Source organism: Stegodyphus dumicola, chromosome 5 (assembly GCF_044657685.1).
Source record: "Stegodyphus dumicola isolate Sdum_Otavi_A_Nest chromosome 5, ASM4465768v1".
NCBI lineage: Eukaryota > Metazoa > Arthropoda > Arachnida > Araneae > Eresidae > Stegodyphus > Stegodyphus dumicola.
Genome location: NC_140772.1, coordinates 123,910,382 through 123,924,770, shown reverse-complemented (window position 1 = coordinate 123,924,770; position 14,389 = coordinate 123,910,382). Strand labels below are relative to the sequence as shown.

Genomic DNA, 14,389 nt, shown 5'->3' with positions numbered 1-14,389 from the left:
TTTCTTTCAAAATATTATCTCTCATTTTAGCACTTTTTGAATATCTTATGAATTTAAAAAAAAATAATAATAAATGTTTTAAAACACAGGTTCCAAATTACATTTTTAGTGAAAAGCTTTTATAATTATTTTGAAATTAATTTCAATAGTGTAATTTAAAATTTTTTATGGTAACTGTTATGTCTAATATGATTGTTTAAAAATATTCAAATTGTGTTAGTTTTTTTTTTTTTTTTTTTTTCTGTAAAAAATTTACTTTGTACTTTTACTGAACTTTTTTCAAATGGCTGTTGATTTTTGCCCTTATAAAGTTGGCATGTATGTAGTTATTCAGTCTGTTGTAATATTTGCAGTATATTATTTCAAATTAAACAAATGCTAGTTATTATATTTTAATTAGTTTCTTGTTTTGAATTAATTATAATAAATTATATGAATTAATATGCATTTTTCTAAAGAATTATCACAAATTTGCAATATTTAGGGATTTCAGTTCTGATTCCAGTGTTAACTTTTTTTTTTTTAAATTTTATTTCAGGTAATGAAAATGATCAGTACCAATATGGTCAATACCGATATTCTGGATGCCAAACAATATTTGTGTCAGCTGTGTCTATGATGAAACACAGTAAATCTGCTGGACAGACAAAAAAGAATCCTAGATTTACATGTCCTCATTGTCCTTATTCTTCAAATATCAGTACAAATTTCAGACATCATATGTTAACTCACACATCAGAACGACCATTCAAGTGTCCAATATGTGGAATGGGATTCATTCAGAAACAAAATATGAAGAATCATATGATTAATCATAGTAAAAAGCTACTTTTTTCATGATAGCAGTTTAATTTTTATATTGCATATTGAAAAATTTCATGTTATCCATTCTTTAGTAAATTTATTATTGCAAGACTTATGTATATATACTACAATATAGTTAGGTAGATTTTTATTTTATATTATTGAAATTAGGGAACTTTTGAATGAAATAAGAAAGTGGCTTTTTTGGGTCGAGAAAAGTCTCCATTTTAAAAATAATAAATGATGTATAAAAAACTTAAATTTTAGTGCAAAAACCATCAACACACTTAAAATTCTGGAAGTCAGAATAATGGATAATTTAAAATGTATAATAATGAGAGTTGAACGAATTTTTATACTCAGTAATATAGCTACATTAATACTAAATTTAATGTATCTGTAAAGATAAAAAATTTATAGCTGCTACTTCCATGTTTGTTTTTTAAATGCAGAGTAGTTTTTTTTGTATGTATTGATAATTATTTGATATTTTCTGTGTAATAAGAACAAATGAAAAATTAAGAATTTTAGATGTTAAAAATATAATTTTTAATAATTAAATATTTTTAATTTTTAATATGATTAATTTAAATAAAAATGCATTTAAATCATGATGTATGTAATTAAAAACATTAAATATATTTATAGAACTATGTTACATACTTTTTCACTTTTCAGGTTTAAAAAAATGTGTAACATTCCTATGTTAGCCTAAACATATATTCAACTAGTATTCTATAAAATGTTTCGCTATTCCACCTGGACCAGCCTTATTGATAATCTTTTATGATAAATCATATTAAATGTTAAAAGACAGGGTTAAACAGTAGGGTGGAGGTTAACAGGTAGTAGTCTGATGTCATTTTGTTGCATCTGTTGTAACTTCGCCTGTTTAAAACTAGCAATGTGGACATCCAAAATTGATTTTAATCACATATATTGTTTTCTAGTAAAGCTTTTTTTTTTTTTTTTTTCTAATAAAGCAATTTGTTAGGCGAAAGTCAAACTGGCAGCCCACAAGCCACATGTGGCTCTTGAAGTAATTTTATGCTGCTTGCAAACACATTTCCTGTAAAATCAGTTAGCATTACTATGACAAGCATTTGAAGAAAAAGTTTAAGATTTTAATCGTATGGAGTCCAGTTTTACATTATGAGCGTAACTCTTCAGAAAATCTAACTACAGTTAATTAATTTATACTGTGACATAAATCTTGTTCAAAGATTTTAAGATACAGATTTGATTAAATTTTATTAGTACTTGCCAAAAGTTAAATATCTTAAATTACGAATTTTAGCGATAAGAATACCCGCTTTGTTTTTGAGTACATTTACATGAGAACAGTTTTTTGTAGTTAAAAATTAATAAGTCTGTGAAAAAAAAACAGACTGCCAATGAGTATCTACAATTTGTGATGATATTTTTTGGTAATTTCCCTCCAAGATTACAAACTTCATGAAAATCGAAACATCATGAAGTGGTGTAATTGAAAGATGTAGTAAAAAACAAAGATATATAGAATAATTTACATACAAATGTTATTTTTTGTTTTGTGTCATAAAAAAATCTCATAAATAGAAGAAAAAAATTATGTTGTCATTATTTATTCTCAAATTTTGCCCCTTTTTTGGAAGCTTTCATATGTCTCTTTTTAGTTGAAATTAAAAGTAAGTTACTTAGTAGTTTAGTGTATTACAGTTAGCTGAATAAATGCCAATCTAAAAATTTTAATACAGTGCAAAGTCCGAGATCCGGACTCGTTGGTACTGCTGCGCTTCCAGATTTGAGATTTTTCCAGATATTAAATCATCAGTTTAAATCTACTAAGATGGCATGTAGAAATTATAAAATTAAAAATATGAAATCGTGATTTATGAAATAATAATGCATTTATGATCAAAATCATAGATGCTTCAAAATTACAAAAAAAAAAAAAAAAAAAAAAAAAAAAAGAGCTTAATATTTATTTGTTTACTTTATTAAACCTTTCTTTCAATGTAAGCTGTTTAAGTTGCTTTGTTTTTTGTGCTAATAGTTTCTCTTTAATTCTGTAGACAAGCATAATTTCTTGTTCAGTTACATTGCTGTGTCAAGAATTCCGATTAACTTTTCAATCGAAATTGTTTCACTTCTAGTAAATTCTCGCACTTTCCTCATTATCGGTAGCGGTATTTTCTTGATCTAGAACCATACTACAGATTTTGCCATCCAGATTGATGATTGATGAGAATCTTCTTCTATACTATCATCATTTATTACCGCTTCTCTACATTGCTTTACAAAATCCTTTAATTGGAAAATTTCACCTTTGGTTTGAGATATCCAAAAGCCTTTAAAATTCGTGGCTGTCATCATAAAATTTAGCTATTGTTCACTTTACATGTTTGGCTATGTATAATGAGATTGGAGATTAAAAACAAGTTGTTCCGCTAAATTTTTTCTTGCTTCTATCGAATCACATAGACAATTAAGCCTGAATTAGATTAGTTTAATTATTTATTATACTTATGTCTATTTCTTACACAAGGCTTATCTGATTAAATAAATTCCCACATATACTTAAGGCTTATTGAGGGCCAGCACTAGATATCTTACTGCCTGGTGCAGTCCCTGTAGGTCCCATATTCTGCTACCAAGTGCCTCCCTTTTTGGTCTTACCTAAATTCTGCCGCCATACGAACCCTGGTGCTGGTTCTGGGGTTATGTGAATAACAAATCGGTTATTCTTAATTCAAATAGCAGTAAATTTAATCTTTTGGCCTGTGAATATCACTAACAAAATCTAATTTTAGCATATGGAATGAGATTTTTGCTATATTTTTCCTCGTCAACATTTCTTAGCATATTGAATGGCCATATTCATAAGCGTTATGTCACAGCATAAAAGTTTTCCATATTCTTCCTTATTCTGTTACTAACATAAAACTTACTTTTTACTTCATGCAAGGAAGTAAAAATTGTTTAGGCATCATTGCATGAGTCATTACTCAAGTTGTCTTGTGTTGATAAACATGCAGTGATGAAAGCAAAATATAATAAATAATGATTTGCCAGATTGGCGTCAGGGATATAACATATTAGTAGGTATAAAATCAAGAATGTGTCAGTGTAGAATGTTTCGGTTTGAGATCTATGCCAAGCAGATACGCATCCACGTAGCCAAACTATTGATCATACAAATTTATGTTAAAATTATTGTTTCTTCAACAACGAGGTATTTTATTTAGTGCCGAAATGAAATTAGGAATTGATACTCACCACGTGTTTTATTATGTGCGGAGCACAGAATCAAATGTGCATGTGTATTAAAAAACATTTAGAAAAAGTTATTGGTGGCTTTGAGGTCCGGATTGGACGTCTGAATCACGGACTTTATACTGTATTTAGTTGTTAAATTTGAATACATAGCTATCTATTTGTTTGAACTCCAAATTGCGACCAACAGAAGTTTCTTGCAGATACCAACTTTTAGATTTACCTCAAAATATAAGTATAAATTTGTTATTTTTATTCATATGTTTTTACAAATATCTAGTAAAACGTTTTAAATTTAATTAAGAATTTTTTTTGTTAAAAAAAAAAAACCTGCTTTTTTATTTTTATTATTATTATTATTATTTAATTTAATTTAATTTTTTTTATTTATTGCTGCCCATCAGCTGCTTTCAAATTGTGCATGGGCTCGTGTACAATGTTTGAGACTACTGTTGTAAAGTATCATTTATGTAATATGTCTTCTTGTATTGTAGCAAAGTGCCATAAAATTCGTGGAAAGGAAAAAGGTAGTATAGTATTGTGTTTCATATTTTTCCAAAGGACAATTTGCTTTTGGCAAGAAAAAAGTGGATACATGTGTCGAAGACAGTTTTTTATTAATGTGAAAAATGCCAGAATTTGAACAGAACATTTTCTATGCAGTGATTGTGAGGGGGACATGAAAAATTGCTTGATTGGATTGCTACAAAAGAAACTGTTAAAATCCAATTCTGTGCCAAGAAAAGAAAATAATGCAGAATGTTTTTAAAAGATTACACAAATTAAATTTCAAGAAAATTCATTTTGAGGCTGATTACAAAAATGATGTGATAGGAATAATAAATCAAATGCGAATGATTTTAAAATAGAACTCGCAAATTGCAGTGGAAATATATTGCTGAATGCCCTAACTGTAAAAATACATAAGAATGCATTGATAATTTGTAAAAAACAAAGCTCAGGATTTAAGTAATGTATAATCATATAAAACATCAAAGCAATTTCACATAAAAAAGATCTTCCTTCTTTTGAAAGATTAAATAATTCTCTTTAGATACTGTGAGCAAAGTTCTTTTTTTAAACTTAAAAAAACGACCGTGTATATATTTAAATGTAATGTATGTGCTTAAATGTAAGCATAAGTTAGACAATTATTTTTAAAATATCTGATATATCAAATCGAAAGAGAAACACGGAAATGTAAAATTTATAATTAGGTGAAAAAAGTAATCTTAGATTAAATTTTGAATAAAACTTTTGATTTCAAGGGCAGTCAGACATAAGTTCCTCATCTTAAGCTGCAGGGGGGGGATTGACATATACATTTAAAACTACGCCAAACTAAGAGTTTTTTCCCTCTAACTTTAGAATGCTGTTATTGTAGTTATCTTAGAAAGACTAACAGAATTCTCTCACTTAGTATGCTGATGAAAAAAAGATAATGAATATGATACTTCTTTTCTTCATAATTTAATAATAAATGCACAGGGGAGGAAAAACCTGCAACTTTTAAGAAAACAGCATATTTTATCTATTATTTTAAAATTAATAAATAACTTTTTAGACATTATAAATGCTTACAGTAATAACATCTTTTCTGCTAAATTAAAGCTATTTCTTCATGCACAGTTTTTTAAGGCTATTTTTTCAAATTTAAAACAATTTTTTTGCTGTAAATTGATAGACTGACTACATCATCACTCCTCACTTCCTGTTTAAGGCGGAAAAGCTCTATGAACTAGCCTTTTTCTTTTTAAGTCCTGTTTAACCCTTTGCAGCACACCTAAAAATTTCCTTCTGTATGTACAGAAAAATTGAATGAAAAAGGATTTATAGGTTACTCTGAACTTTCTTTATTTATAGTAGATGGCAACTCAACACAAACCAGTCCATATATTTTAGTTTTTTAAGACCCTCATTTTTCAAAGAAATCTTCCAGATTTTTTTAGGGTATAAAAGGAATTGTTTGAAAAGAAATTTATGTTATTTTTTGTCTGTATGCTAATCTTCTTATTCTATATTAGTTTTAAATTTTTACCTTGAAATCTTGCTTAAAATCAAACAGCGAACCCTAGTTGTGCCCAGACCGGGCTCATCGATAATCTAGGACAACTGAAAGTCTGTATTCATTGTTTCTCCATCTCATCGGTCAGTTCATTGAAAACGATAAGTGCTATCTTTACAAAATTTTACTTGTGTACTCCTCTAGGCCTAATTAGACTGCCTACCTTTTTTTTTTTTTTTTTTTTTTTTTCCCCCTTATCAAAACTCCGACTTTAAAAAGTAGCGTGCCGGAAAGGGTTAAAAGACCCCAGTGGGCAACCCTTAAAATCTGACACTTTCAAATTTTTTTTTTTTTTTTTTACTTCTCTTATTACTACTACAATAATCCTTCATTATCCGTGCATAACAAAAAGGAATTTTAAAAAATAGCAAAAATTTTGTATAGTTTGTTGTTGCTTGCATGTTTATCATTTTATTTTTATTGCTTGAATGTGTATTTGTTTACTGGTTGATTTTCTGCCTTTTACTTAAAATATACAGCAGAGTTCTGAGATACTATTGAGCATGGCTGGATAAAGTTAGTACATTTGCAAGACAGACTAGCTGATAAATTAATTAAAGCAAAATGCATATGAGGGAAATCTCCTGACAGGAAGAGTGCTTTCATGGAGATATTTACATTATGCTCAGTCAGTTTAAGATTGGGGTTTTTCTCTTTTTGTGGATTCTATAATAATTAATAAAGCTTTTGACACTAGATGCTTGTACAAATTGTGGCTATAAGTTGTAATTGACTGTAGCATTCTAGATACAAGCATCATGATCAATCATATAGTAATTATAACATGCAACATACAAAAAGAATGTTTCGAGGGAGATAGTTTCGAGGGGGGTAATTGGCTGTAGCATTCTAGATACAAGCATCATGATCAATCATATAGTAATCATAACATGTAACATACAAAAAGAATGTTTCGAGGGGGGTAGTTTTGAAGTTTGACACTTATGCAGAAAAAATGCCATGATCGTCATCAGACGCCTTTGGAGTAGTTAGATGAGCATATCACAATTTTGAATAAGCATAAAGTGTAAGATGGTAAATAAGAAGTGTAAGCTGTTCAGTTAAGCTTTAAATGGAATTGTTTTCCATGCCACAACAATTATTGCATTTTTTAAGTTGGATTTGTGATAAAAGGGAGAGTGTAGTAAAACAGGTGTTTAAAATTTGTTTGTGTTTTGTGAAGAATTACAAAGCATCTGTAAAAAAAAAAAAAAAGATTTAAAAAATTGACCACCTTTTTTTGTATTATTAATGGTCTAAATATTGATTAATATTTTAATTGAATTAATTTTTGTTGAATCCAGTTAGTAGTTATAAAAAATCTCTATAGATATTTGAGAGGATCTAATTCTGAAATATGACGGATTACTACACATTCCTGTTTCTCTTCCTTTTTATGCTTATCGTCAGTCTTATCTTTTTCTTTAGAAAGAGTTGCTCTTTTTTGTTTTACTTCAGTGGTGTCTTCCTTTATCATTTTCCTAGTTTCAAGTTTTTCTTCTTCAATTACTTTGTGTTTGTAAAGATATCATTTTTGCAAAAGTAGCTTTAGCGTATTGGAAGCAGAGCTGTCACTTTTACAAATTTTTGATAGCTAAGACACTTAAACCATTCTAATGAATCTTTGTTCTTGTTTTCAGGAGCAGTTTTTTTTTTTTTTTTTTTTTTTTTTCCTCTTTTTCAGTAATCTTTTCAATCAAACTTGTACTATTTTCCTTTTCTATCAACTAATCGAAGTTCTGAAGAAGTTTACTTTCCAGGACTTAAAGACCAATTTTTTACAGAAATTTTTTTAACCCAATCTCCTTCTTAAAATCTTGAAATTAAAAAATTCTGTTTTTAAATCATACTATGGACTTGTTTATCCGGAAAATATTCCCTTTTCAAATTATAGATATTCTACAAATATTCATGAATTTTACCTGGTGTAAGAGCATTAATAATTATTAGTAAAAACTTTAATTTCTTCAAAAGATCTGAATCTTGAAAACTACCAAATTCATGATTGTGGAATCCAAAATTCCAGTTTTTGAAAAATTTGAAATTTATAAACAAAGAAAGTACTTAAACCAACAGCAAGATTCATTTTTATCAAAATATGTCAATTATTAAAATATTCAATTTTATTTTATGAAAATGATTTTTTTAAGGTAAAAGTACTACAAATATCTTGAGCAGTCTTATGCTTACATGCACCACAATTTTTTTTTTTTTTCCAGTTTTTTAAATTACCATCATTTGTATCTAAGCAATTGGGTAATATATTTTATCACTTAACTGGTATCAGGATTTCATTATGCTATTAGATTATGGTTAGTAGTGAACAATAAGACTGCTACCATGATAAACTGTGCATCCGCCCCAAAAGCTGTCTCATTTCAAAAAATGCCATATGAGGGTCACTACAGGAATATGCAAATTTGTTGAATTAACTCTAAGATAATATGAATGAAGAACGTATGAAGCTTCAAACTGACATTCTTCTACCATATTCCAGACAGCTGTATATCAGTAGAAAGATTCATAATAAAAGTTATGAAGTTGTAGAATTCCAAGATAAGGAATTTTTATTCAACACAATTATAAAATCATGAATGGGGATTTAAAATGAAAGTAGATCTTTGTGAATGATAACGACAACTATTTTATAATTCATTTTATGGTACGAAATCTTCAAATGGCCTCTCATGCTAATTTAGTTTTAATGATAAGAAAATTTAATTGACATTCTTCTTGATAAATTTTAATATAAACTTTAGATAGATTATCCTTATAAATATAATAATATGCTTTATTTTACTTTTATGAGTATAGCAAATATTAAAACATTTTTCTGAAGTGTAGCAATAGCTGAGCTTTTTTAATATAAGTAAATATTTATATTGGCATGTATTAGTGGCATGGCTAGAAATTTAGCTGCTCAAATGGTGTCCGCATTTGCCATCCCTCCTGATGTACAAAAAAAAAGTAGAGATGACATGTAAGGAAATAAATTAAAATTCTATATTAATTTTTGAAGAAATTCTTTTGATTCCAACATTTTAAAATTATATTATTGTTATGCCTGTTTTTCTGTCTGCAAAACTGTCAATGACATTATAGATTATTGTATTATTTTATTGTTCCAGCTGCTGTTATGTAGAAAATACATATATAAATGTTTCTTAAAAGCAAAATATAGTTCTTAAGTGTTTTTTATATAGAAAAGTTTTCACAACTAGCAACACTTACAGCCATTGTGAGAAAAGTTAGCAATAGTATTACAAAATCTGGAACTTTATTTTGGAGATCGTATTTTAGGGAAAAAATGCAAAAAATTCAAAAAGACTGCACTTTCACATGCCTGCTTCATTTTCTGTAGCATTAAAGCAAATTATACTTTCTATTATATTTGAAGTACTTCATTATTAACAAGGAATTTTTCCTTATTAATGTTGCCATGATCATAACGTAGCTGATAATTTTCATTCAAAAGTTTCCACTAAGTAAAATAGGTATAGCAAGAGTATATAGTTATTGAAATCCGATGATGATTTCTTTCAGTATTTTAGCTAGAGTTAAAAAAAAGAAAAAAAACTATTTTTCTTTTTTAATTTAACTTTGTATGACAATTTAGAATCTCTTTCACTTGCTTCGATGATCTTATGATGAACACCTATAAAATAATGTTTCATTCAGAAAATGCCATCTTTACAAATGTGCTGCCTGGGCAGACACCCTTCCCCCCATCTAGCTATGCCATTGCCATATATGTTGAGATACTATCTCGGAATATTAGTTTTTCTATTATATTGTGATCAAACGTTTCACTAGTTATTAAGATCTGCCTATTTTATTGCAAACGCTAAGTATAATGATCATCGTAATACTCAACATTAAAGTCATAGGTGCAATTCAAAAGGCTAACATTTTTTGAAATCTTCCGTAGTAAAAAATGAATAGAAACACTGTTTAGAAGTCATATCTCATAATGTTTTATGATGACATACTGATATAGAATGGATATTTAAATATGAATTTTTCCCATCATAAATGATGAAGGTAGTCTTGTGATGTACAGATTCTAAATTTATCGATTTAAACAGCATATTTTGAACACTTTTTAAGATAAAAATTCATGCTATATTGAATTTTGAAGAATTTCTTCAAATTTTAATATGATGTATTTCATAAAATGGGATGGCACAAGAAGCAAGTTTTTTAATCTAAAAATTGAAATTGCAATAGCTGTCATATTAGAGGAGAATTCTTATGTTCATGGCCATATTGTGTACTTTCAGTTGAACTTAATTACACAACATAATTTGATTTTTTTGTATCCATAAGCAGCGAACTCTATTACAGTAACAGAAAAATGGTTGTACCAATTTTATTTTATCAAAACATAATTTACCCAGTGTGATGAATTTGAACTTTCAGTTGAACTTAATTACACAACATAATTTGATTTTTCTGTATCCATAAGCAGCGAACTCTATTACAGTAACAGAAAAATGGTTGTACCAATTTTATTTTATCGAAACATAATTTACCCAGTGTGATGAATTTGAATATTTTTAGAGATGATTATAGAATGTTAATTTTTGAATCTGTGACATTTTCAGTTTGCGAGTTCAAAACAGTAGCAAATATAAAACAGAAATTTAAAGAGTATATTACATATGTATGTTGCAGTGAACAAATAAGCAAAATAAAAATGTATTATTACAGAACAAAAGCAGCATCTATTATATGTAGTTTTACCAATATTTCTTTACTACTATTATTATCTCAACAGCAGTTGTTGGTACCATAGATATGAATTCATTTGTGTGTTACAATTAACTAATATTTAAACACATTTAAAAGCATTTAGATAGAGCCAAATCTAAGATTTTTGACAAAGCAATAAGACAAATAGGAGCGGTAAATAAAATGGTACTATGCCATTCAAACCAGGACATATGGTCAGCTGTTTATATCAGTTGAGTTAGATCAGAACAATAGTTTTTAATTTAGGAAATCAGTAAGCACTATTATCTTAATGTTTGCAAGCATATAACATGATCATTTGATTAAATACAGCTCCTAAGGATTTTCTTGTTATAAAGTACTTGCTTATCACTTTATTGAAGCATATGATATGAAATCTTAACTAAAGCATGCATTTAATGTAAATTATGCTATTTGTAGGACAAGTGTCCTGATTATAATTGGGTTGTAATTTTTATGAATCTGTTATTATTAAAGAGAGAAAATGAAATGTTGAATATAATAAAAACATTGGATGTTTTTAATGTTGGTGTTGATTTGTAAATGGCAAGTTCAATTAAACTTTTTATTAACTTCATGTTTCATAATTATTTAAGTGATAAAAATATATATAACATTAAAAATAGCAGTACTATTCAAAATAGCCATAAATTTAAAAATAATGTACATACATCTGAATAATGAAATGAAATTTTAAATAACTATCGTAAATTTATAAGCACGTATAAGTAATTGTATGTGTTAGTGATTAAATGGAATGTGCTGATTTAACATTTAAACAAAAAAACTTTAGTTTTGTCCAGTACCATTTTTATTTTGTTCATTTTGAATAAATAAACTTTTTATGATTTCCATTATATCAAAAGCATTTACTGAATAAATTATGCTTAATAAATATATCTAATGAAAATTAACATTATTATATTGAAAGAAACTGTGATAAAAGCAGAATTATAATAATATACAGTCAGAAGTCTTTAATCCAGACTTCGGCGATTCCGGATTATAGATCATCAATTTAAATCTGGTAAGATGGCATGCGGAAATTATAAAGTTAAAAATATGAAACCGTAATTTATGAAATAAAGAGCAATTATGATCTAAAGGGTATCAAAATTTACAAAAAAAAAAAAAAAAAAAAGCTTAATATTTATTTGTTTACTTTATTAAACATTTCTTTCAATGCGTGCATGTGTAAAGCATACGTTACACATAGTCGAAATTAGAAAATTGCTACCAGAAAACTATTTGATGTGTATTCGTGATATTTATAATGACGAGGAATTTGATTTTAATCATATCAAAGACGGAGTACATCAGGATGAAATACTACATTTAGTAAGGAATTATAAGCCTAATAAAATAAAAACATCTGAAGATAAGGATAGTGCTGACTGATCAACTTCCAGTTCATTGCGCGCTGCGCCGTTACGCCCCCCCCTCGCAGAGCAGTGCGAAATTGATAAACAGATTTCGGAACGGTTAGAGAAACAAAGGATATGCCTTTATCCATTTTTTTTGCAGCAATTCCACTTTTTGTTTGATGGACATCGAAACATGCTTTCGCTTTGTAGATCCTTTGGCAGCTGCAGAATCGGAAATTCTTTTTGACAGAATCGAAAGTTCAAGCTTACTTTTATAAAATTGCTCTAACAGTCTGCAAAAAGTAAAATCTAATTCGAAGATTAAGGAACAACGTAATCTGCAACATTAACTGAAATAGATAATTTTAGCTTAGCTTATACCGTCCATTATACATTAAATGCATATGCACATGTGTAAATGCATTATGAGTTTACCATGAAGTTTAGTCGTAGTGCAAGTAGTTAATATACACAACCAAGAATCAGAACATTATAACTACCTCTTTGTTATACAAGGAAAAGAAATGATGGCAAAACATCGAAGACAAATACAGATATAGACTGAAATGGACAGAGTTTAATGTTTCATAATAACATAACCATACATGAATGTCACCATACATACACTGTTGCTTTGTATACTCAAAATAACATCCATGGTATGTTTCTATTAGATTGCTGCTTATATACATGGCATTATTTTTATCACTATATTTCTAGCTACTGCATTACAACAGACTTATCAAAAACATGTTTAGGAACAGAGAAAAACATAATATGATGAGTATAGATTAAGTGTAGGATTATTCAAAGAACTAATATAAAGGAAATAAATCATAAGATTTTTTAATTAAAGGCAAAAATCACTTAGTGCTTTAGAAACACAGAATTCTGTCTTTAATTTTTTTTTTAGACTTTACAATGAATTTATTAAAAATATTCTGTACATATTGTTCAGTTTGTTAGCTTCAATATTATTAGTTTATAAAATGATATATTTTCTTGATTGTAGAAACCATGCTAATAAGTAAAATATTTCATTTAACTAAAAGTTTGTTTTAGAATGAATAAAAAAGGGAAAGCAAAGAGATATCAGAAATTAGCATTCTTGATATTTTCTAATTTTTTTGTTAGCATGTGGAACATTTATTGAAATGGGGACAAAATAGTTTGTCTTTTGGCAGGTGTCACATATTTTTGTTTCTTATAATTCTTTTAAATACGTGTTTATTTAGTTTTTATTTGGAGTGATTGTCTGTATTGTAAATGCAATGTTATCTGTATGTAAATATTTCTATGTTGGTCTTGACACTGAAAACATTCCCCTCAAAATTTAATAATATGTAGAATGTATTATCTTATTATTCAATAAAATATCTAATACTAATGTTTTAGAATTGTAAATAATACTTACCCATTTGTAGAATAATGGCATTTGATTATGAATTCTGGAGCAAAGAAGTGGATTGAAGTGGTCAAGATTTTATGGTTAAATTGAGATATTTTGAACTACGTTCAGATAAAATCAATTTTTAAAAAATTGTACGAATTTCCAAATTGGGACACATGACCAGCAAAGCTGCTATTCTTGAAAAACTTGCTTCCTATTTTTTAACATTTTTTAGGTTTGAATGTGTGCTACTTTTTGAAATTGTTAAAGAAAAAGTTTGACAGAATTGCTTTATTGCAATGCTGTTTTTTGTTCGGAGGAAGTTGAGTCATTCACCAAAAGAGTATTGTTTGCATGACTCCTTCTTCCCATTCTAACAGTCTTCTCTCACATATGTATTTCTCTAGATGACTGAGCTACAGTTATTTGGGCAGTTGAGTGCTGAAGAGCTATGCCTCATTTACTTGAATTTTTAATCTATAAAGCTAAAAAGTTAACTGAGAACAGTTAGAAGTCTTTTTCACTATGTTCTTGGGTGCAATCAAAGTTCAGAGGCTGTTATTTTAAAGATTTTGTTTTCATTTTATCAAACTTTCAAAACTGTTCTTAAATTGTTTCTTCCTGATGGCAGTGTTATTTAAGTTGATAGTTTACAAATGATAAAAAAATAACATCATAAAACGCTTTTTTTTAATTAAGTGAATGGTATATGACTTAACATATTTTGTTATTAAATGTATTACAGCATTTAAATAAATA

General features: G+C 27.8%; 1 protein-coding gene across 4 annotated transcripts in view; it reads left to right on the top strand.

Moving 5' to 3' along the window:
• LOC118185011 (uncharacterized) overlaps nt 1-11,400 on the top strand; it is a 46,138-nt gene extending 34,738 nt beyond the window's left edge. For all 4 annotated transcript variants that reach the window (XR_004757524.2, XR_004757522.2, XR_004757525.2 and 1 more), the window contains one exon: nt 539-11,400. Coding sequence is in view for 1 of the 4 variants with exons in the window: in XM_035354775.2 (XP_035210666.1) it covers nt 539-840 (302 nt within the window). In the remaining 3 variants the exon portion in view is untranslated. The remainder of the gene's footprint in view (nt 1-538) is intronic.
• The last annotated feature ends 2,989 nt before the right edge of the window (nt 11,401-14,389 follow it).